Here is a 26,042-nt window from a genome sequence, read left to right as displayed (position 1 = left end):
AAGCATAGCAAACATACTCATACTCATTTTTGTATTTAACAGTGAGTTTGTATAGTATATAGAGCCCAGAAATGGGCTGTTAAGTTTAACACTTAGACTGCATCCCTCCCCAATTCCCCTCACTGTCTGTAATAACTTTGGTTATCCCTCTTGCTTATTCTGCACCCCCTTGAATGCAACAATGCTGCTTGCTTATGTTGCTACTTTAGTTGAGGATGTTTTTCCCTAAATTTCCCATTTGGTGACCATCTTGTATATACATGCCTAGTTTTGGACGTGCTATGAGTGAAAATGTTTTCTGTGCTGTCCACAACATGGCTTGGTTGCTAATTTCTTTAGGAAAGAAGGCTTGATTCATTAGTCCTTCATAGTAATTTTGCACCATGTAATTATCAGAATTCCTTTTGATTTTAAAGGCTTGGTTTGTTATTGAATAAAAATTGTACAGACAAGGAGAATATTAATTTTATTTCAGAATATTTAATGCTTTGTACTTAACAGCTTTACTATGTTGGTGGGGCTGCTCTTGGTTCCACTCAATTATCTAATCCAGACACGGCTATTACCTTTGGTATCTGTTGCAATTTATCTGCCTAATCGTCTGTTTTGTCCCTTGAGAGCAACACCTGCATATTAGATTCCAAGTATATACCTACATTATCATTGTACTATCCATAAGAGCTGGTCATTGACTTCAGAAAGGAGGACAGTCCACACACACTATTTACATCAATGGTGCTGAGGTCAAGAGGGTTGAGAGCTTCAAATTCCTAGGAGTGAACATCACCAATAGCCTGTCCTGGTCAACCATGTCGATGCCATGGCCAGGAAAGCTCACCAGTGCCTCTACATCCTCAGGAGGCTAAAGAAATTTGGCATGTCCCTGTTGACCATATTTTTTTAATCGATACACCATAGAAAGTATCCTATCTGGATGCCTCACTGCTTGGTATGGCAACTGTTCTGCCTAGGACCACATGAAACTAGCATTGTGGACACTGCTCAACACCATGAAAACCAGCCTCCCCTCTGTGGACTCCGTCTATACTTGCTGCCTCAGTAAAGCAGCCAATGTGATCAAAGACACCCACCTACCCCTGGTGGTACTCTTCTCCACCCACCCACCACCCCACCCCGTGCCCCGCCCCCAACCAGTTAAGCAGAATGCACAAAAGTCTGAAAGCACATACCACCAAGCCCAAGAACGGCTTCTGTCCTGCTGCAATAAGACTATTGAATTGACCTCTTGCTTGATGAGATGGACTCAACCTTCCAAACTACCTCCATGGCTTTGCACCTTTTTGTCTGCCTGCACTGAACTTTCTCTAACTGTAACACTATATTTTGCAATCTGTTATTGCTTTTCCCTTGTAGTACCTCTACTGATGTGATGAAATGATCTGTATGGATAGCATGCTAAGCAAAGTTTTTCACTGTACCTCAGTACATGTGACAATAAATCAATTAAACAACTTCCTTCAGCTGCATATTGGGAAGCTTGAAGCAGTTGTCATCAGCCCATTTCCACAAACTCTATACACTTGACACCAATGCCATAAGATTCCTCAGCAGCTTGGTAACACAATGAGCTGTCTTCAGTCACTTTGACTGAAACTGAACCTGGGCTGAGTCTTTTGTAAATCCATTATAGACTGTCTCCTTTGTCTCATAAATGCCATCTACCACCTCATTTGCTCTTATTCTTTGTCATGAAACTCATCATTCCTTTCACCTACGGACTTAATTATGCTCCATTACTCTACCACCCACTCGGGACATTCTCTTCTCTTCCATCGGGTAGAAGATAAAGGTGCCTGAGGGTACGTACCACTAGATTTAAGGACAGCTTCTACCCCATTGTGATAAGACTATTGAACGGTTCCCTTATACAGTGAGATGATCTACCTTGTTGTGACCTTGTACCTTATTGCACTGCACTTTCTCTGTAGCTGTGACACTTTACTCTGTACCGTTATTGTTTTTATCTGTACTACCTCAATGCACTCTGTACTAACTCAATGTAAATGCACTATGTAATGAATTGACCTGTATGATCGGTTTGCAAGACACACTTTTCACTGTACCTTGGTACAAGTGACAATAATAAACCAATACCAATGCTGCTTGCATGTTGTTAACTGGTCCTGGCTGATCCACTTTGGCTAGTTCTTCCACATGTCAAACTATAAATTAACACCCAAGGTTTTGTTTTGCCATATATCTGAAGCTATCCCCATTCCCATATCCCACATGCTTTACACATTTTCTCCTTAATGGGTTGTGCTTGCAGTCAGTGCAGACAACTTCATAAAACCTTCAACTCTCCATCTTCCCTTCCTGTAATGTACTTTCTAATTGGGTTTTGATCATTGCATAGCATTCTTTAGCAAGGTGTTCGTTTGATTAGGATACTGTTGAAGTGCCTCTTAATGTACAACTGTGTCTTAGTCCTGTGGTAAATGTAATTTATACAAACTAGCATTGTGCCTGGAACCTTTTACGACATGCAGACATGTTCACAGGAATGTGTTGCCCTTGGTATCTTGAAGTACAAGCAAGTTTGAAATGGGATTTGGTGTTTGAAAAAGTGAGATGAGTTTTACTCCTTGCTTGAAGGATAACTAATGCAGACAATTGTTCGTTATATAACTGGCTGAGTAGTTTTTATGAAGACCAAAATTTTATGCTTTTTAAATTTCATACAAGAATTAATTGGAATTCTTTAATAGATTCTAAGCAGTTTTCACAATGGGTAGGTGATCCTATGTGATTATGCAATGAAGGATGATGCATTAGTTTTGATGCAGTTTTCCTTTGAACAATGATTATGCATTTAATGGCTTTCTCATTAGAAAGCATCTTTTTCCTTTCCATTCTGCACCCTCCCCCACATTCTGCAGCTCTGTATTTTTCAGTCTAGTTGCTTGTTCTTGTGTAAGATTTACCAATTCATTTCTAATTCAAGTCTAGTTGCTTGTTCTTGTTTGTAATTGCAACAAACCACCCTAGGTACAGGCATTATTATAAGCATAGCTTGGTCAGTTGCATCCAGTACAAAGGATACTCAATAGAGAATAGCTGTAGTCTGCTGGGCTTATCTTCTGAGTGTGCATGGGTCTCTTACTTTGACCTGTTGACTGCAGCTTCTAGTTGTTTATTCCTTCCCTGTAAACCCCATAGTTTTATATGCCATTTCTCTTTGAAGTTTCCTAACAACTACCATTTACAGAGCTATCTTGCCTGTTTCTCTCAAAACACATTGTTTCATGTATTACCAGCCCCGGCTCTTGAAAATTGAACCATTCCCTTTTCATACTTATTTACTCTCTTAGACTGAACTCCTTGAATGGAATAGTAATGTTAATTGTCTGGAATTCTGCCACAACTGTCACTTCAGCAACTTGGCCTTTGTATGTTTAAACCTCTCCATTCTCCATCTCTTAAATGAATACTGATCAAGTACTGTACTTCGCATGTTCCTAGTAGGTTTGAAGTACTTATTCTGTCCTGGACTTTCTGCTGCGAACATCACACCAGTCTAAATTGGTGCCCTGTATCTCATCCTGCAAATTTGGAAACGTCCTATTCTTTAGTTTTTACTTAACTGGCCATTGGGTCTTGCTTCTACATCTTACAACATATATTAACTATTCAAAACCCTAATGATAATTACAAATGTTCCAATGCAGCAGCAATACAAGTCACATCAGAAACACTTTGAAATAGCAAAATACATTAAATTTATGATATTCACTTTAAGTTGCTTCTTACACTTGCTGCTGTACCAGTTCCTTTCACCTTTTATCCTGTTCTGTTTTCTGTTATCCTTTTCCCCCCCTCCTGTGTCACTCACTGATTGTAATGGGAATATGTGGAACATTGGCAAGGAATTCCTTCAGGGTGGGACTGGGCCAGGAGAAATTTCTTCTGAACAAATGTCAGAACTCAAGGAAATTCATACCTTTTGATCAGGGCTGGGGAATAAACAATGAGAGCTTATGACTGAAAAGATTACAGATTTGGAACTGTAACAGATAACCATTTTGAACTGTTCCAGTTAGCTAAGTTGAAAGAAATGGGTAAGATGGCTGGGGAGATCCTTGTGGTCACAGTGAGAAAGCACAAGTTCCACACCACCAAAAATCGGGAGAGAATCTTGGTGACTAGATCTGTGGGGCAGCAGTATATCAAGTGACACCATTGGCTCAATCTTGTTTTTGCTGTACTTTTTAAAATTAGGACTATTTCTTGCTGATGTTTTGTAAATCGTGCTGTTCCCAATACTGGCATCTAGTTGGAGAACTAAGTTATTTCTCAACTGATTCTGTCCAATTGAAGTAGAACTACTTAATACCCATGAGGTCTTTTCAAGGGAATTAGAATAAAGTAGAGGAATTGAACTTGTCTCTACTGATGAAATGAATTTTTTGTAGGAGCACAAAGTGGGTGGGCATTTTGCCAAAGGTCCAATTAAAGAAATTACTAACAAGTAACACTTTCTAATATTTGTTGCTTCATCTTGGAAAGATTTTTTTATTTATTCACAACAATGCCTTTTAATAGCAAACCAGGAAATCAAGCCCATGATGAGTCAGCATTGAATTGGATTGTTAATCAGCAGAAAGAGTTGATTGAACATTTGAGTAGTAAGTTAGGGGGAAAAAACCTCCTGGGAAATCTAGGGGAATTTGGAACTTGGTATTTAGGTCATCATGCTAGGGACAGAGATCTACATGTGCAAACTGTCCTCTTTGCTGGTAAACAAAGAATTGCTGATCAAATACCACTTTAGCTATTCCTGGGAGTGAACATCAAACAGCCTGTCCTGGTCAAATCATATAGATGCCACAGCCAAGAAAGCTCACCAGCACTTCTACTTCCTCAGGAGGCAAAGTAAATTTGGTTTGTTCCCTTTGACTCTCTCCAACTTCTACCAATGCATCTTAGAAAGCATCCTATCTGGATGTATCACAGCTTGGTACGGCAACTGCTCTGCCCAGGATGGCAAGAAACTGCAGAGAGTTGTGGACACAGCCCAGTACATCGCAGACACCAGCCTCCCCTCCTTGGACTCTGTCTTTACCTCTTGTTGTCTTGGTGTAGCAGCCAGCATAATCAAAGATGCCACCCACCCAGGACATTTTCTCTTCTCTCCTCCCCCATTGGGTAGAAGATACAGGAGCCTGAGGGCATGTACCACCAGACTTAAGGACAGCTTCTACCCCACTGTGATAAGACTATTGAACAGTTCCCTTATACAATGAGATGGACTCTGACCTCAAGATCTACCTTGTTGTGACCTTGCACCTTATTGTACTGCATTTTCTCTGTAGCTGTGATACTTTACTTTGTACTGTTATTTTTACCTGTACTACATCAATGCACTCTGTACTAACTCAATGTAACTGCACTATGTAATGAATTAACCTGTATGATCGGTTTGCAAGACACATTTTTCACTGTACCTCAGTACAAGTGACAATAAACCAATACAAATACCTGCACAAATGTAAAGTTATCAAATGTTGGGATTTATTGCTTCACAGTAGTGCACCAGGTAGAACTGTTACCTCACAGCTTCAGCAATCCAGTTTGCTGCTCCTGTCCTGTGCCATCTGTGGGGAGTTTGCACGTTCTCCCTGCAACTGTCTGCTTTCACCAGCTGAATGTTTCTTAGTTGATTGATTGGCCCTAGTACAGGTGTGAGGCCAAGAGAATCCAGAGCGTGAAGGAAGAGTTAGTGGACATGCAAGAGAAAATGGGTCACAGAAGTAGAGATTAATATAATTGCTTTGAGAACTGGCAAAAACTTGATAGGCTGACTGGCCTCTGTTGTAAGGGAAATTGATTACTTTTTCTAATCTCTGATCTTTTTGACCTCCTGGTATTGCTCTGTGTCCAAACGTTAAAGACCCAAGCAAGGATATCATTCAAAAGGTACAAATGTGCAATGAAGTTCATGTTTGAAATAACCAAAACAACCACTTTGGACACAAACTTTGATTTGTACTATATTGATTGTGATTTCTAGTTCATAGTTTGTTTTGCTTTATGTATTGTCATTTGCCTACTGACATTGTAGACTGGTTCTGCTATTCTTAATTCCTTTAATCTCATTTATGTATTGTCATTTGCCTACTGACATTGTAGACTGGTTCTGCTATTCTTAATTCCTTTAATCTCAATCATTTTCAGCCTACATCCTATGCAATTTAGTCTAAACCTGCCATTGATTCATTCAGTGCACTGTCTTCCAGTTCTCAGTAAATTTCTTGGTGTAATCCTGTGACCATTTAATAGTCATAGAGTACTACAGCACAGAAACAGGCCCTTGGGGCCCATCTAGTCCATGCTGCCTGATCTTCCTAGTCCCATCTACCTGCACCTGGACTACATCCCTCCAAACCCATCCCATCCATGTACCTATCCAAACCTCTCAAATGTTACAATTGAGCCTGCATCCACCACTTCGCAGGCAGCTTATTCCACACTCGCACCACCCTCTGAGTGAAGTTCCCCCTCAGATTCCTCTTGCATTTCACCTTTCACCCTAAACCTATGTCCTCTAGTTCTAGTCTCACTCAACCTCTTGGGGTGGGGGGGGGAAGCCTGCATGCACTCACCCTATCTATATCCCTCATAATGAGGGATCTCCCCTCATTCTGCTTTACTCAAGGAAATAAAGTCCTAACCAATTTAAGCTTTCTCTATAACTCTGGTCCTTTGTTCCACTGCACACCTCAGAGCCCATCATTCACTGTGCAAGTCTTGCCCTGGTTTGTCCTCCCAAAGTGCAACACTTCACACTCGTCTGCATTAAATTCCATCAGCCATTTTTCAGCTCACTTTCCTCCTAGCTGGTCAAGATCACGCTGCAAGCTTTGATAGTCTTCCTCACTGTCTGCTATGCCCCCAGTCTAGGTGGTCATCTGCAAATTTGTTGATCCAGTTACCACATTATCATCCAAATCATTAATAAAGATAACCACCAACAGACCCAGCACCGATCCCTGTGGCACACCACTAGTCACAGGCCTCCAGTCAGAGAGACAACCATCTACTGCCATCTCTGGCTTCTGCTCATGAATGTTGAATCCAATTGGTGACTTCATCCTGATCTTATAATGTGACACATGAGCATTCTTGAGTTTTACTAATCAGGCCACACAGCTTCCTAGCCATTAGTCCTATCAATTATCTAAATATGTCTGGTAAATTGTTAGTACACTAAAATAATACTCTGGCTGAGTCAGATAATGGTTTGCCAAGCTTGTTACTTGCTGATTTCAAATGGCAGTGATCAGCAATGATAGTAGTTTGGCACTTAAACTGCTGATCAATTTTAACACATTGGTTTTATTCTGTGTTTCAAATAATTGGTCTGTTTCACCAGTACTAGATTAGTTGACTGGATCTGATCCTGTTTAAAATGGGTTTCATTGTGACTGACATTGGCCTGGGCAGCTCTTCACTGTCCTTAACAGATTTTTAGCCTTGTTTTGAGTGGCTATTCAACACCAGGAGCAGGGTAATAGTTTTGTCTCTAAGGTGATTATTGTAGAGGGATGCCATCTTGGAGCCAACTTCACTGAGGAAGAATAGAATGCATAGCTACCTTCCTTGTAGCTATCCCTGTTAGTACATAATGGATGGTTAACTTTATTTCAATGTGAATGTCTCACCAATGTGGTTAAACATAAGTTTTAAGAACCTGGTAAAATAGTATTAACTTGGGGTGGGGAGGGGGGGGGTCGGGGGCTTCGCTTCAGAGGAATTCGGAGCAGAAGTTTTTCTTTTTATTAAGTTTTAAGTATAAGGCTTAGTTCTTAATAGGGTTATAATTTACTAGGGTTAGTATTTTTATAAGTGTAAAAGTTTTTAGTGGTCGAGTGGGGGCTGGACTGCGCAGGCATGGCGTGGGCAGTTTGAAAAGCAAACTGTCTATACAGTGGGCAGCGTCGGAGCGGGCAGCGGAGTGAGTGGGAGCAGAGTGTTCTGGGCTTTGTGGGAGCAGAGTGTTCTGGGCTTTGGCTCAAGGGGCTTCGGTGTAAAGGGGTAAAGCAGGTGAGTAGCTGGTAGGCAGGCAAAGGTAAGGTTACCTGTTATCTGTGATAAATATATAAGTAGAAAAACTAGGAAAAAACAAGGTATTAGTTCAGATAGAGGACATGGTGGTGTGCTGCAGCTGCTTGATGTGGGAACTCGTGGACCTTGCTGCAGTCCATGATGGCCACATCTGCAGTAAGTGCTTGAGGCTGGAGGAACTTCGGCTCAAAATCGATGAGCTGGAGTTGCAGCTTCAAACACTGCGCAGCATTAGGGAGGGGGAGAGTTTTGTAGATTCTGTTCACCAGGAGACTGTCACCCCTCTTAGAGCAGGTACTTCTGGAGTCCAGGAAGTAGATAGAATGGTGACTGTCAGGGGAGGGAAAAGGAAAAAGAAAACAAACAGTCAGATAGAGCAGAGGACCTCGGAGGCTGTTCCCATCAATAACAGGTTTTCTGCTTTGGAGACTGTTGAGGGAGATGACCTGGTGGGGCCTAGCAGCAGTAGCCAGCTCTGTGGCACTGGGACCGGTCCTGCTGCTCAGAAGGGAAGGGAGAAGAGGAAGGCAGTAGTGATAGGGGACTCGATAGTCAGGGAAACAGGAGGTTCTTCGGCAGTGAGCATGAATCCCGGATGGTATGTTGCCTCCCAGGTGCCAGGGTCCGGGATGTCACTGATCAGGTCCACAGGATTCTAGAGCGGGAGGGAGAACAGCCAGAAGCCGTGGTACATGTTGGTACCAATGACATAGGTGGGAAGAGGGATGAGGTCCTGAAAAGGGAGTTTAGCGAGCTAGGCTGAAGGACAGGACCTTGAGGGTAGCGATCTTGGGATTGCTGCCAGTGAAGGCAGGAATAGGAGGAGATGGCAGCTAAATGCGTGGCTGAGAAGTTGGTGCAGGAGGGAGGATTTTAGATTTTTAGATCATTGGGATCTCTTCTGGGGAAGGTGGGACCTCAACAGAGGGCAGGTTACACCCGAACTTGAGGGGGGCCAATATCCTTGCAGCCAGGTTTGCTAGGGTGGTTCAGGAGGGTTTAAACTAGATTGTGAGGAGGAAGGGAACCAAAGGAGTAGGTCAGAGGAAGAAGGGGATGGGGAAAAGTCAGATCTGACAGGTAAAGAGGCTTTGAGGATGGAGAGGCAGAGTACAGGCTATAAAAGTAGTAAGGTGGATGGGCTGAAGTGCATGTACTTGAATGTGAGAAGCATCAGGAATAAGAGAGATGAACTGAGAGCTTGGATAAGTACATGGGACTATGATATTGTGGCTATTACAGAGGCATGGCTGACATCGGGGCAGGAATGGATATTGAATATTCCTGGTTTTCACTGTTTTAAAAGGGATAGGGAGGGGGGGAAAGAGGAGGAGGGGTGGTGATACTGGTCTGGGACACAGTTACAGCTGCAGAAAGGGTAGAGAATGCAGAAGGATCCTCTCCAGAGTCAATATGGGTGGAAGTTAGGAATAAGAAAGGGGCAGTTACCCTCCAGGGAATATTCTCTAGGCCCCCCGGTAGCAGTAGGGATACTGAGGAGCAGATTGGGAGGCAGTTTTTGGAGAGATGCGAAAATAACAGGGTTATTATAATGGGAGACTTCAACTATCCAAATATTGATTGGCACCTACTTGGTGCCAAGGGTTTAGACGGGGCGCAGCTTGTGTCCAGGATGGATTCCTGACGCAGTATGTTGACAGGCCGACTAGAGGGAATGCCATATTAGATCTAGTATTAGGTAATGAACCGGGTCAGGTGACAGATCTATTGGTGGGTGAGCATTTGGGGGGCGGTGAGCATTTGGGGGGTAGTGACCATTGCTCTATAACCTTCAGAATTGTCATGGACAGGGATAGGAGCAAAGAGGATGGGAAGATATTTAATTGGGGGAAGGTGAATTATGAGGCTAAAAGGTGAGAACTTGGGAGGGTAAATTGGGATGATATTTTTGAAGGGAAATGTACTATGGAGATGTGGTCGATGTTCAGGGATCTTTTGCAGGATGTTAGGGATAAATTTGTCCCGGTGAGGCAGAGAAGGAATGGTAGGGTGAAGGAACTGTGGGTGATGAGAGAGGTGGAACAACTAGTTAGGAAGAAGAGGGCAGCATAATAAGGTGTAAGCAGCAAGGATCTGACAGGGCTCATGAGGAATATAGGGCAGCAAGGAAGGAGCTTAAAGGGCTGAGGAGAGCGAGAAGGGTACATGAAAAGGCTTTGGCGAGCAGGGTTAAGGAAAATCCCAAGGCTTTTTTCTCGTATGTAAAGAGCAGAAGGATAGCTAGGGTAAAGGTAGGTCTGATTAGAGACACAGGTGGGAGGATGTGCCTGGAAGCTGTGGAAGGTGGTGAGGTTCTCAATGAATACTTCTCTTCAGTATTCACCAAGGAGAGGGGTCTTGATGCTGAGAATAGTGTAGGTGAGGGTAATATTCTGGAGTATGTAGATATTAAGAGAGGATGTGGAGTTGTTAAATCTTAGGATGGATAAGTCCCCGGGGCCTGATGGAATATTCCCCAGGCTGCTTCGTGAGGTGAGGCAGGAGATTGCTGAACCGTTGGTTAGGATCTTTGAGTCCTCGTTGTCAATGGGGATGGTACCAGAGGATTGGAGGGTGGCAAATGTTGTCCCCTTATTCAAAAAAGGTAGTAGGGATAGTCCAGGGAATTACAGACCGGTGAGCCTTACGTCTGTGGTGGGTAAGCTGTTGGAAAGAATTCTAAGAGGATCTATAAGCACTTGGAGAAACATGGACTGATTAGGGACAGCCAGCATGGTATTGTGAAGGGAAGATCTTGCCTCACAAGCCTGATGGGGTTCTTTGAGGAGGTGACCAGGACGATTGAGGGTAGTGCAGTGGATGTGGTCTACATAGATTTTAGTAAGGTGTCTGACAAGGTTCCGCATGGTAGGCTTCTTCAGAAGGTCAGAGGCCAAGGGATCCAGGGAAGCTTGGCTGTGTGGATTCAAAATTGGCTAGCCTGTAGAAAGCAGAGGATTGTGGTGGAGGGAGTGCATTCAGATTGAAGGGCTGTGACTAGTGGTGTCCCGCAGAGATCTGTTCTGGGACCTCTACTTTTTGTGATATTTATTAATGACTTAGATGAGGGGGTGGAAGGGTGGGTTAGCAAATTTGCAGATGACACAAAGATCGGTGGTGTTGTGGATAGTGTAGAGGGCTGTAGAAGCTTGCAGAGGGATATTGATAGGATGCAGAGCTGGGCTGACAAGTGGCAGATGGAGTTCAATCTGGAGAAGTGTGAGGTGGTACATTTTGGAAGGATGAACTCCAAGGTGGAGTACAAGGTAAATGGCAGGATTCTGGGCAGTCTAGAGGAGCAGAGGGATCTGGGGGTTCATATTCTCAGATCACTGAAAGTTGCCTCGCAGGTGGATAGGGTAGTTAAGCTTATGGGATGTTAGTTTTCATAAGTCGTGGGATCGAGTTTAAGAGCCGTGAAGTGATGATGCAGCTTTACAAAACTCTGGTTAGGCCACACTGGGAGTACTGTGTCCAGTTCTGGTCGCCTCATTATAGGAAGGATGTGGAGGTGTTGGAAAGGGTGCAGAGGAGATTTACCAGGATGCTGCCTGGATTGGAGAGTATGGATTATGGGGAGAGATTAAAGGAGCTAGGGCTGTTCTCATTGGAAAGGAAGAGGATGAGAGGAGACATGATAGAGGTATACAAGATATTGAGAGGAATAGATAGTGGACAGCCAGCGCCTCTTTCCCAGGGCACCCATGCTCAAAACAAGAGGACGTGGCTTTAAGGTATTGGGTGGGAAGTTCAAGGGTGATGTCAGAGGGAGGTTTTCACCCAGAGAGCGGTTGGTGCATGGAATGCACTGCCTGGGGTGGTGGTGGTGGTGGAGGCAGGTACATTGGACAAGTTCAAGAGATTGTTAGATAAGCATATGGAGGAACTTAAGTTAGAGGGATATATGGGAGGAAGGGGTTAGATAGTCATAGGTGTGGTTTGAAGGGTGGCACAACATGGTGGGCCGAAGGGCCTGTATTGTGCTGTATTGTTCTATGGTAGTTGATTTGAATTGGCTTTTTGGAATTGAATTATTTGAAACACTTGTAGTGCCATTTCCCCATAAAACACGAAGCTGCTCTGTTATATTTGCCATTATATAAAGGGAAGAAAGCACAAGATGGATCTCCTATACTTGACTTGAAATGAGAAAGCTCCCATAGCTTTTTTCTCCAACAGTCATCTGAGTTTTTGAATGGAAGGTCAGACATTTGATGTTGTGCAAGTATACTTGGTTAAATGTATCTGATGAGAGCATGGATTTGGGAGGGGGTGGGGAAATGGGCAAGAGGTTGCTGTGTTTCTGTGCAAGAACCTCAATTCTTCAGTGGCCATTTCTGTTAACTTTAATTGAGTTGGCAAATTTTTAAGCTGTGTTGCTGGATTTTTTCTCTTTATCAGCTCACCTTGAGGATTTAAAGTTAAGATTTGTGTTAATGTTTTGCATTGCCTGCAACTGGAATTTATCTTCCATAGTAAGGTTGTGTTCTGGTTAATTCTTGCCTTTTACCATACAATTTGGAACAAAGGTTCAAAAAGCATGATATGTATATCATTATATCAAACACATCATCCCTTTTTGGAAGATATGCTAAACTGAAACCCTGCCACTTAGTTTTCAAGGTTTTAAGAAAACTAAAGGTGAATTGTCTGTAAATCACTTTCCCACACATTGCATAAATCTTTCCTGTGAGTTTAATGTAGTTGTCATTTCATGCCACTTGGTTGTTTTTAATTATCTAATAACTCTCCAACCAAGCATTCTCATTGACAGCTAACCAAGCTGGAGTTCAGTACCCACTTCCATCATTCTTGGTCCATCCACTGTTGAAATCCATGTGCATGCTTGAGTTACCTCCAGATTTCAAATCTACATTGCACACAGTTCAACTTAAATACACAAGTGTATACCACTCACATTGTCCATGCCCTTGGCTGCTAATCTTCCAATGTCTCAAAGAATGAAAGATTTTGGTACACAAATGATCTTCTGTGGCTTTTGTCATTCCTTGGCATGTATGTCTTTCAAGCTTCTCTCCCTCAGCTCTGTTCCTTACACTGGTATCCTGTGTACTCCTGTCTTTTGAATTTAGAAGAATGAGTGATCTTATTGAGAAACAAAATCCTAAATGTGGCAAAACACAGTAGATCTTGAGATTTGCTTGTGGGAGAGTCTCAAATGAGGGAAAGTAATAAGGGAGAGGTATTTTAAAACCAAGAAGTTCATAAGTTTCTTGCAGTGTTGAATCTCTGGAATTCTCTATCTTGGAGGTTTGTGAAAGCTAGTTTGAGGATTATTTAATGTGAAGGTAGATTAATTTTGAGCTTGGAATTGAGGGCTCTGGGTAAATGACACTCAGCCAATCTGCCTCAGACTTCAATGCCATGATTTTGAATGGCAGTGCAGCTTGAGGGACCAGGTGTCCTTTCCCTCGCACCTTGTTATTGTGTCTTCTGTGACCCACTGTTGATATGCATACTGAGAGATCCACATTTTCAGCTTTAAAATTCCCCTAAATTTCTTTGCTTCTCCAACACTTCAGTATTCACAAAAACCATTTGAAACACCTGAACATTTATACAGCACCTGTGACAAGTTTAAGGTGAGAAGCAATTTCATTTTGATGTGCTGGCTGCAGGTTTCACTTTAGAAAGGCTGCAGACTGTTTCCTTTTGGAAAGGAAACCAAATGGTTTGCTTCACTCCACACAGTGCATGCCAACTAGCTTTTTCGAAGGTTGTGTGCACCTGTTTGCACATGAGACAAAGATATTTAAGCATCTACCTACTACTAATGCTACAGGGCATTGTATACTAATACCATTGGGAAGGTTTTTCTGAATGAGGAACTTTCACCAGAAGCAAGTTTGCTTTGATTTTCTCAATTGGCATGAGTGGTAGATGGAGGTGTGGGAAGAATAACATGACCCTGAATTAGGGGTGGGGAATGGGAAGGAATGTGGAAGCCTGAACTCAGATGGTGGAGAAATGCTGGAATGAAATGGGGAGAGGGGGACCAGTTTGAATTGGGCAATGGGTAATTTGAAGGATTGGGAAAAGAACTTGTACAAATTTTTACAACCTGGTACATCTTATGACATCTCAAATTGCTTTCTGTAGAATGAATTATAATGTATGAAAATGACTGCTTAGTTTAATTGTGAAGCACTTTGGAATGTCTTGGTGGAAGTTGCCTTTCCCCTGTTTGGTTCCAAGTTCAAGTTTGAATGCTTTTTGCAGCACAGTACATTACAAACATAAGTTAACAAACCTAAATTAACATAAATTATACATGCACAACAAAATAAACATAATGACATTAGTGCAAGTTGAGAAGAAATATAATCCAAGGCAGTGTTAGGGTTTTCAGGTCAGTTCAAGAATCAGTGGGAATGAAGCTGTTTTTGAACCTTGAGGTGTGGGTCTTCAGGCTCTTGTACCTCCTGCCTGATGGCAGCATTGAAGAGGGCATAGCCCAGATGGTGGGTGTCCCAAATGATTGGATGTCACCTTCCTGAGACATCAGCTCCTGTAGATGCCCTCAGTTGGGAGACCTGTGATAGAACCGACTGAGTCAACTACTCTGTAGCCTGGTGTTCCTGTACGTTGGAGTTTCCATACTAGACTGTTATGCAATCAGAATGCTTTCCACTGATCTGCAGAAGTGTCAGTCTTTGATGTTCCAAATCTCCTTTTAAGAAAGTTGATGCTGGTGTGACTTTGGTTGTATCTATGCTGGGCCCAGGATAGACCCTCTGAAATGTTGATGGCCAGGAATTTGAAGTTGCTAACCCTTTCCACCACAGACCCTTCAACGAGGATGGCTGTATGTTGCCTGACTTCACCTTCCCAAACTCCACAAATTGGTTCCTTGGTTTTGCTGTCTTTAAGCAGAAGATGGTCGTTACAACTCCACTCAACCATCTAATTGAATTTTCCAGTCTTCTCCAGAGTGCCAGTTAGGTGTTTGGGAAATCAGCACTTCAGTTGTGTCTGCATATAATTGGGCCATATTTGAGCTTTATCGGATGTGTGAACAGATTCATGCTTGCTGATGTACATAGCTGTGCAGATTGGTTGATAAATAATGTGGATTTTTTAGCAGAGTTTATTGGTGTTAATGCCTCTAATAGCTGAACAGAATAAACTAGATGCTAAGGAGGAGCATAGGAATAAGATCCTTGAAGTAGTGCTGTTTTTTAAAAAAAAAATTTGCTGTTTCTCTTGCAGGTAGAGAAAAGATGGGTGGTGTTGATGGAGACTCTTGTTAGAACTGCAAGTGTCAGCAAGTTGAAGGGTTCAATTTCTTTTGGTTTCAAACTGGGTTCCATCACTTGGTGCCAAGAGGAAAAATACTGTTTTAATTAAACCATTTGTGTCATGGTTTACTTGCTGTCTACAGAACCAGGATTTAACATAACTGGTGGAACAAACTGGGCTGCTTCACACAACTTGGTAATAATTTAAAAACAAAGTTAATGGGAGGATTATGGTCATTGTCTAAAACGTCAACATTACATAATATGCTAAGAACTACTGCTTGCAGGTAGATAACTAGTATTTTTCACTGTTTTAAATAGATTGCACATAATGAAATGCAACAACACTTCTTGAGTACTTAACATTTTCTAAGGTTAACATTAATGGGGCTAGAAAATGGTGTAAACAATGGGTTGTGTTGAATCCTGATAGAAAATGGACACTGATCCTGAAGTTTGCATTGAATTTGGATGGGCTAGCATAGATTGGAGGACTGGACAGTCAAATAGTGTAATTAAATGGTGATTCACTGGAAGGTCTGGCTTTTGCTTGCAGAAATTTGAAATGTAATTGCTGCCTAATCATCACTATTCTCTCATTCTTTCTTTTCTACTTTTGTCCTTCTGGTGAGTTGGTATTTGGTTTCCTTTCTCCTGGATACTCAAACCCTTTTGGCCCCTGTACATTGCCTTTTAACAGCTTCAGGACTTGACATTGTTGTTTGACCAAATGGTGGCCTGTATTTGCTCTGCTTCCTTTAAGAAGCTGTTTCAGATGCTTATTTATACCATCTGAGGTAATGTTTAAAAAGGTTTGCTTTTAAATACACAACTCTTCAGCCCCTGGGACTATGGTGATACTTTGCCACACACCTTGTTTGGTGGGGGTTGTAATATGTGGAGCACAAACTTTGCTGTCAGCCCTTGTACACCAGGGTTATCAAGACTGTTGCCTGTATGCTTCATGGGAGTTAAGATGGGGTTTTAGCACTTGGATGTGTTTTGGTTGCTAGCTACTGATTATCTGAACTGAGGTTGGGAGTAATTTTTCCTAGAATAGGGTAGTGTTAAAATTCCTTATTTGACCCTAGAGTCATAGAACACTACATCACAGAAATGAGCCCTTCAGCCCATCTAATCCATGGCCCCTGATCTTCTGCCTGGTCCCATCTACCTGGACCATATCCCTCCAAACCCCTCCCATCCATGTACCTATCCAACCCCCTCTTAAACATTACAATTGAACCCACATCTACCACTTCCCTGGCAACTCATTCCACACTTGCACCACCCTCTGAGTAAAGATGTTTCCCCTCCAATTCCCCTTAAATATTTCACCTTTAACCCTCAACCTTTGTCCTCTAGTTCTAGTCCCACCCAACCTTGGTGAATGCATACAGGCTTTTCCCGTATCTATACCTCTACCTCTATAACATCTCCCCTCATTCTCCTATGCTCCAGGGAATAAAGTCCAAATCTATTCAACCTTCCCATCCTCAAGTCCTGGCAACATCCTTGTAAATTTTCTCTGCACTCTTTCAAGCTTATTGATATCTTTCCTGTTGGTAGGTGACCAGAACTGCACACTACTCTCTAAATGTGGCCTCACCAGCATCTTGTACAACTTCATAAGTCAGGGCATTGGGATGTTATATTGAAGGCCAAAGTGCCAAAAGCTCTCTTACGACTCTATATTACCTGTGATGCCACTTTCAAGGAACTATGGATCTGTATTGCCAGGTCCCTTTTGTTCTGCACACCTCAGAGACCTACCATTCACTGTGCAAGTCTTACCGTGGTTTGTCCTCCCAAAGTGCAATAGCTCACACTTGTCTGCATTAAGTTCCATCAGCCATTTTTCAGCCCATTTTCTTAGCTGGTCAAGATCATGCTGCAAGCTTTGATAGCCTTCCTCGCTGTCCACTATGCCTCCAATCTTGGTGACATCTGTAAATTTACCGATCCAGTTTACCACATTATCTAAATCATTAATATAGATGATAAATAACAATGGACCCAGCACTGATCCCTGTGACACACCACTAGACAGGCCTCCAGTCAGAGAGACAACCATCTATTACCAATCTGTGGCTTCTCCTGCTAAGTCAATGTTGAATCCAATTGACTACTACATCCTGAATGCCAAGTGACTTAATCTTCTGGACCAGCATCCACTGCCTTTTCCCTCATCAACCTACTTGTAACCTCCTTGAAAAATTCTATAAGATTGGTTAGACATGATCTACCATGCACAAAGCCATATTGACTATCCCTAATCAGGCCCTGTCTATCCAAATACTTGTATCCTGTCCCTTAGAATACCTTCCAATAACTTACCCAGGACTGACATCAGGCTCAGCGGCTTATTTCCCAGTTTTTTCTTAGAGCATTGTTTTTGAACAACGGAGCAACATTAGTTGTCCTCCAGTCCTCTGGCACCTCGCACGAGGCTTAGGACATTTAAACATCTCTACCGGGGCCCCTGCAATTTCTGCACTAGCCTCCCACAAGATCTCGGGACACCTCGTCAGGCCCTGGGGATTTATCCACCTTCATTTGCCTTAAGACAGCAGCGCTTCTTCCGTAATCTGGATAAGGTCCATGACCTTGCTACAGATGCAAAACATTCATTTAAGATCTCCCCCATCTCTTTTGGCTCCATGCATAGATGACCATGCTGATCTTCAAGAGGACCAATTTTGTCCCTTGCTACCCTTTTGCTCTTATAGCTAGAGAAGCCCTTGGTATTCTCTTTCACCCTGTCTGCCAGAGCAACCTCGTGTCCTTTTATATGTACCCCCCCCCCCCCCCCCCGATCTCCCTCAAGTGTTCTCTTGCATTTCTTATACTCGAGCACCTACTTTGATCCTAACTGCCTATACCTGATATATGCCAGGGCTTTTTCTTTACCAGGGCTTCAATAGCCTTTGATAACCAACGTTCCCCAACCTGCTAGCCTTGCCTTTTATTCTAACAGTAATGTACAGATTCCATACTGTCAATATTTCACTTTTGAAAGCAACCCACTTACCAAGCATCTCTTTGCCAGAAAACAGCCTATCCCAATCTATGCCTGCCAGATCCTTTCTGATGCAATCAAAATTGGCCTTATTCCAATTTAAAATCTCAATCTGAGAACCAGTCCTATCCTTCTCTGTAATTAGCTTGAAACTAATGGAATTATGATCACTAGATCCACTGTTCCCCTACAGACTTCTGTCACCTGCCCTGTTTCGTTCCCTAAGAGAAGTATTGTGCTCCCTCTATTTGGGACCTCTACATATTGCATGCACGTGTCTACATCAATGGTGCTGAGGTTGAGAGGGTTGACAGTTTCAAGTTCCTGGGAGTAAACATCACCAACAGCTTGTCCTGGTCAAGTCACATAGATGCCATGGCCAAAAAAGCTCACCAGTGCCTCGACTTCCTCAAGAGGCTAAAGAAATTTGGTTTGTCCCCTTTGACTCTCACCAACTTTTACCGATGCACCATAGAAAGCATCCTATCAGGATGTATCACGGCTTGGTATAGCAACTGCTTTTCCCAGGACCGCAAGAAACTGCAGAGTTGTGGACACAGCCCAGCACATCACGGACACCAGCCTCCCCTCCTTGGACTCTGTCTTTACCTCTCGTTGTCTTGATGAAGCAGCCAGCATAATCAAAGACCCCACCCACCCGGGACATTCTCTCTTCTCTCCTCTTCCATCAGGTAGAAGATACAGGAGTCTGAGGGCACATACCACCAGACTTAAGGACAGCTTCTACCCCACTGACAAGACTATTGAATGGTTCTCTTATACGATGAGATGGACTCTGACCTCATGATCTACCTTGTTGTGACCTCGCACCTTATTGCACTGCACTTTCTCTGTAGCTGTGACACTTTACTCTGTACTGTTATTGCTTTTACCTGTACTACATCAATGCACTCTGTACTAACTCAATGTAACTGCACTGTGTAATGAATTGACCTGTACGATCGGTTTGCAAGACAAGTTTTTCACTGTACCTTAGTACAAGTGACAATAATAAACCAATACCAATCCCTTTACAGTATGGGAGTACCAGTCAATGTGGAAAGTTAAAATAACCTACTATCACAAGTTTGTTTTTCTTGCAACTGTCTCTCTCCAAATTTGTTCTAAATCCTGCTGACTATTGGGAGTTCTATAATAGTCCCAGGTCATCCCTTTCTTATTCCTTAGTTCCACTCATATTGTCTCGGTAGATGAGCCCTCCAGTATGTCCTCTGAGCACTGCCATGACTTTTTCCCTGATGAGTAATGCCATCCCTCCTCCTTTAATACCCCCCTCTCTATCATGCCTAAACACTGGAACCCTGGAACATTGAACTGCCAGTCCTGCCCCTCCTGCAACTGTCTCAGCTAAAACATAATTCCATGTATCAATCCATGCTCTAAATTCATCTGCCTTTCCTACAATACTCCTCACATTGAAATAGACACATCTCCAAAACATTAGTCCCATCAACCAGCCGATTTTCTGTCTTTGCTTGTGGGTTTAACATCTAGTTTCCCCACAACCACTCCACTTAAACTCTCCCCACCAAGTGCAAACTCCTGTTTGTACAGGTCCCACCTGCCCTGGAAGAGAGCCCAGTGATCCAAAAATCTGCCATCCTCCCTGCAGCACCATCTCCTCAGCCACATGTTGAAGGCAACATATCCGGGAGTCTTGTTCTCACCACAGAATCTCCTACGTATTCACCTAACCAACGAATCCCCTATCACTGCTGCACTCTTCTTCCTACCCCTTCCCTCTGAGCCACAGAGCCAGACTCTGTGCTGGAGACTTGGCTGCTGTGGCTTTCCTCTGGTAGCTAGTTCCATCCCCAACAGTATCCAAAGCGATATACTTGGTATTGAGTGGAATGGCCACAAGGGTACCCTGCACTGACTGGCTGTCCCCTCACCCAGCTATCTGCATCCTGCAAACTAGGTGTGACTGTCTCCCTGTAACTCCTGCCTGTCAACTCCATGAGATTTGGAGACTGATCTCTGGAAGATGCTTGAGCAGCTACAGTAAAACTCCAATAATCTGCTATCCAATTATGCAGAAGTCTTGATGGTTTGACATCTGGATCACTGTCTGAAATTTGCTGTCACTTTGTACCCATTCATAGATGCTGCAAGTGCTTTTTTTGGGTGGAGAGTATTTAACAGTACATGAAATAAGCTGAATGGAAGGCTGTCAGCTGACATCAACATGTTAAGTAAATGTTATGGGCAATGAACAGAAAATCTGAAGGTGAATGATCATTTGGGGATGTTTGAAAGATGAATTTCTGCATTCTAGATGTCTAGGCTTGCTAACAGCATTGCATGCATCCTTTAGGTTGAAATTGCCTGTCTGCAGTTGGTGTGCATGTATTATTGCAACACTGCAGAGAATTGAATCCATTATTGAAACTGCTTCAGTATTTTAATATTGTTGTCTTGGGCTCAGCTGCAAATGTCTTTTGCCTTCTAGTCTTGGTTTGAGTTCTAGCAGCACAATGGAATTCTACACTTTGAGATCCAACTTCAGTGCAGTTCCAAGCTGCTCAGTTGCAAATATGCTTAAGCACACTTTTATTTTTGTCAAGTAGGAATTGCTATCAAGGCCATATTAATCGCCTGTCTGTAATTGCCCCTGAAGGCTGTGCAGAGCCACCTTGAACAATTACACTCTGCTGCTGCATATGGTGGCTGCAGGATTTACACTTGGTAGTGATGAAGGAACAGTGATACATCTTCGAGTCACACGTGTGTGATTTGGAGAACTTGTAGATAGTGTTCTCGTATACTTGCTGCTTGATATGATAGGGATGTGCCAGGATTGGAAGTTAGATGTGATGTTCAAGCCCCACAGTGCCTCATGGCTGCTCAGTTCTGAGCTAGATGTTCTGGACCTATCCACTTAGCATGATGTTAGTGCCACATGAAACAATGGAGGGGCACACTCTGAAGATGGAATTCTTTTCACTCTATTGTCACTGCTACCAGTGCTGTCATGGACAGTTGCATCTGCAATGGATAGATTAATCAAGCATGTTGTTCTGTCTCTTGCACCTTCTCCACATTTTCACTTGCTTTCATTCCTGTGTGAGCACTGGCCTGTACAATGACTGAAGTTTCTGATGTTTGGGAGTGAGTAATGCTGGATGGGCTATTTTTCATCAGATGGTTTATAAATATTAACCAGTAGAACCATACAGCACAAAACAGGCCCTTCGGCCCACCGTGTTGTGCCGTCCATCAAACCACCCTCACGCTATCTAACCCTTTCCTCCCACGTATCCCTCTATCTCACATTCCTCCATATGCCTATCCAACAAACTCTTGAACCAGTCCAATGTGTCTGCCTCCACCACCACCCCAGGCAGTGCCATTCCATGCACCAACCACTCCTCTGGGTGGAAAAACCTCCCCCTGACATCTCCCCTGAACCTCCCACCCATAACCTTAAAGCCATGCTCTCTTGTCTTGAGCATTGGTGCCCTGGGAAGGAGGCACTAACTGTCTACTCTATCTATTTCCTCTCAATATTTTATATACCTCTATCATGTCTCCTCTCATCCTCTCCTTTCCAGTGAATAAAGCCCTAGCACCTTAAACCTCTCCTCATATTCCATACTCCTTAATCCAGGCAGCATCCTCCTGGTAAACCTCCTCTGCACCCTCTTCAATGCCTCCACATCCTTCCTATAATGCGGTGACCAGAACTGAACACAGTACTCTTAAGTGTGGTCTAACTAGAGTTTTGTAAAGCTGCATCATCACTTCACGGCTCTTAAACTCAATCCCATGATTTATGAAAGCTAACATCCCATAGGCCTCTTAACTGCTCTATCCATCCGTGAGGCAACTTTCAGTGAACTGTGAATATGAACCCCCAGATCCTCTGCTCCTCTACACTGCCAAGTACCTTGCCACTTACCCTGTACTCTGCCCTGGAGTTTGTCCTTCCAAAGTGTACCACCTCACACTTCTAATGATTGTCAGGTGAGTATTGCTATCAAGGACATGTTAATTGCCTGTCCCTAATTTCCCTCTGAGGAGATGGACAGCCATTTTGAACAGTTACACTCTGAACTTCAGATGTGCCTCAGTTTGTATAGTAACTTTTTTGTTACTTTGGGCCTCAAGTGATATTATAAATGTTGCTGACAGATTAGCTATATGTTGTAGGAGCAGATTTGTTTTCACTTAAAACCCAGGTAATTTGCCTTTTGCATCTTCCCCAAAGTGTTGCCTTTGCTCCCACTGAGCAGTCGATGGGTGCATCCCAAGGCCCAATTTCCTGGAAGTTGGTCCTTTGGAGCATTTTGATGGCTTTGGTTTTTGCTTTGCTATTGGGAAATCCACAACCAGTATAAACATAACTGGTTGTGGATTTCCACACAAAGACTCCAAGTAATCCTCTAGGTTACTCAGCAAACATGACTTTGAAGGGACTTAATGCGGATTTGCAAAAGGAATAAGGTGGCATCAGGAACAAATTTTGATTACTCAGGTAACATTATAAAATAGTAGAAATCCTTTCTCAGTTATTAGCTGCAAGCATTTATGCATGGCTTCCACAGTAACTTTTATAACAATAAATAGCAAGAAAGGCCATGTTGGAAATGTTGCGGCTCTTGAACAAACCAGGCCCAAATGTGAAATGTCAAGTCTTGAATTTGCCTGCTGAACCAAAGCTGCAACTTGCTAGTTTTAACAACTTACTTCTAGCTGCTTAATAGCTGGGAGAAAAAAAGCTTCTCGTAAATACTTCCTGACCAAATAGGGGCATAGTTTTCAACAGTAGAGTACAACAGTGCACGGCATCTTGGTGTTAGTTTGAGTCATTGGAGCATGAAATTAAGACTGAGACAATGGGTCAAACAGCTACCTTTTTATGGTGGATTTGAGGAGCAATTCTGTCACTGCCATTGCACTGCTCTTTCCCATAGACCTACAAACTATTAACTTTTCTGCCTCTCCCATTCCCTTTCATAATGCACAGATTATTTCTGTTGCTTTGCTGTGAATTCCAGATCCTATCTAACCAGATTTTATATATCAGAATCTATTCTCATCTCAACTCCAAGGAAAACGTCCTTGTGCTTCTCCAGTGTAACCTTGTAGTGGAAATCTTGTCTTCAGTAAATGTTTTCTGTGCCCTCTAGGACCATCTCACCCTTACTGAAGCAACCAGAAATGTATGCAATAATTAAGTTGTAGCCTAACCAGTGTTTTTGTGTAGGCTTAATCTCTCTTTTGTATTGTGTAAATCTGTTTACAAATCACAGGATCCCATTATGTTTAACAACTACTCTTAAAGTGCTCTTCCACTTTCAAGGATTAGGTACATGTAAGTCAAGTGTCTTTATTTCTGTGCACCCTTAAAAATTATGCCACTTGTGTATTTATTTCATCTGCAACTTTGTGTGCACATTCTCCCAAGCTATCCATCCAAGTTATTAACATACCAAAGGAAATTGGTAGTCCCAGTTCTGACCCTTGGAAACACCAGTCTGCCATCATCCAATCCAGAAAAACTATTTACTACACTCTGCCTTAAGCCAAATTCCTTTCTGTACTGCTTTAATTCCATTGACCTCAGTTATGTGGGGATTTATCAAATGTTTTTAAACCTACTAGATGACATTTATTGCATTCCCTTAGTCAACCTACTTGTTAAAATTCGTGTTATTCAGACCTGATTCACAAATGATGTGGATGAATGTTTGTAAATGGTCCTACTTTTGCATTTATCTTGCAGACTTTGAAGGTGGGCTTTGAAAGTAGGGAGCAGTTGAGGATAATGCAAAGGTATTTCATGTGAGCATGGCTCTGGATTTGTCTACAAGTGTGGGCCTTGCATTTTTTTTATTGAAAGGGTGAAGTTCTTGATGCTTGTCTGGCTGAGATTTGTCTCAAATACTGAAATTAACCTTGACTGAATGGTTATGGACCTTGTGTGGCACTGCACCTTGGGTGACCTGTAAATATTCAAACAATCCCCACTGCCACTGGAAAATCGGATTCTCACTTGCAAGTGAATACTGGTGAGTCTCATCAGTGAAGTTTGTACAGGGGTTTCCAAAACACTTATCAGATATTATCCATGGATTAAGTCAAAATCTTGATTACCACTTTAATGTAACTGAAGTAATTGTCTTGATAGAAAAGTTGACCAATAAGACAGCATGTCTTGATCATGTATGCAAGCTGAGGTTTGACATTGTGTCAGACTATATTGAAATTGTGTACATCTTTGCATCGAAAATTATAATTTTAATTTAAATCAGCTAGTTGCCCAGAGAGTAGAATTGGTTTGTTTTCTTGGATTCAGACCTCTATTAGCAAAAATATAATTCCACATTGTCACCAATACTGGCATTAAAACTGGTAAATACTCAAATTCTTCCTCCAACAATCTTAAATTGCACAATTTCCTCTGGTCATTTTGAAGTTGTACACATTTGGCCTTTATTTTTCCAGTTTTATTCCACCTTGATGGAAGGTGTGTGGTAATAGGAATATTTTACTTCCATTACAGTTGATACCAATAAAGACATTTAATAAACCACATTTTTCTGGAGGGATGCCATGCCATTCTAAATCTTAATGGTATTTTGTGGCCACATTGTGTTCATGTAACTGAAACTAATGCAAAACTGACAAATTTTCTCAAAATATTCATGGCAGTGTCTTATAACATTGTAATGTTTTGTCTACAAATACTTAATTTGTTGCAGATTAACATTCTTCCCTATAATTGAGAACTATGGAGAATAAAAAAGGAACTTCAGAACAGATCCTACTAGAGCCTTACTATTATGTGCTTCAGTTACCAGGTAAGGTTTTTGATTCCCTCTTAACTGTATCAAACACTTTGGGAGGAGCAGCAAGCTGTTTCATTTGTAAGATGTTTGTTGTAACAATACTGCATTCTAATATCTTGCTTGACTCTTATTTATTCTCAGGGTGTGGGCATTGCTGGCATTGGTTTCCTGTAAATGCTTTGCGCCAGAGTGGCTTGCTCAACCACTTCTGAGCAGTTACATCATCCACACTGATATAGGTTGGAAAGTGTACAGGCTTCCTTCCCCATAGTGAGTCATTTTCAATCTTGAGAAATACGACCAACGCATCTGTGTTGTGGAGGGTCGTGGCTGTCATGTGACAGCACTGCCCCCTACCTGGTCAGAAGACACCACTGCCAATCAAGGGTTGGCCCTGCCCCACCATCAGCACACATCTAACCATTGGCCTTTAATTGATTAGTCCTTGCTGGCACCAGGCCATTGGCCTTTGTAAATTGCCTGGGCTGGACCCCCCCCCCCCCCCCCCCCCAGCTCTCCAGCACTATAAAGAGTGCCACGTGCTCAGCTCTTCCTCTTTTGTCCTTGAGGGATCACCCTGCTTCACTCCAGGCAGAGGACCATGGCGTGGCATTGAAGAAATCATTGAGGTGTGCACAGTTAAAGGGTTGGGAGTGTTTTAGTGTCCCTGCTAGCATAGAGCCGTGCCTGCACTGAGTCAAGGGGTGGCGGGTATTGTACTGCTTTTCCTTGATTGTATGTACCTAGTCTGTTGTCTGTATTTTACCCCTGTTGCAATTTTCCCATGCTCACTAGAAACCATGCATGCGTGTTATTCCTGTTACCATTTTCCCTTTGTCTTTTGTGAATAAAATACTTACTGCC

The 26,042-nt window shown here is 42.6% G+C and overlaps 1 protein-coding gene across 4 annotated transcripts in view; it reads left to right on the top strand.

Annotated features, from left to right (window-relative positions):
- ggps1 (geranylgeranyl diphosphate synthase 1) overlaps positions 1–26,042 on the top strand; it is a 66,006-nt gene that overhangs the window by 12,546 nt on the left and 27,418 nt on the right. For 3 of the 4 annotated variants that reach the window (XM_052024071.1, XM_052024070.1, XM_052024072.1), the window contains exon 2: positions 25,092–25,190. In XM_052024071.1, the coding sequence (XP_051880031.1) occupies positions 25,173–25,190 (18 nt within the window). In that variant the 5' untranslated portion in view covers positions 25,092–25,172. Of the gene's footprint in view, positions 1–25,091; positions 25,191–25,758; positions 25,808–26,042 lie in introns of those variants that run through there. The other variant, XM_052024073.1, reaches the window with a different exon arrangement.

The sequence above is a fragment of the Pristis pectinata genome, chromosome 10, assembly GCF_009764475.1.
Source record: "Pristis pectinata isolate sPriPec2 chromosome 10, sPriPec2.1.pri, whole genome shotgun sequence".
Classification (NCBI taxonomy): Eukaryota; Metazoa; Chordata; class Chondrichthyes; order Rhinopristiformes; family Pristidae; genus Pristis; species Pristis pectinata.
Note: the sequence above shows the minus strand (reverse complement) of the source record. Positions and strands in the feature narration are given on the sequence as shown.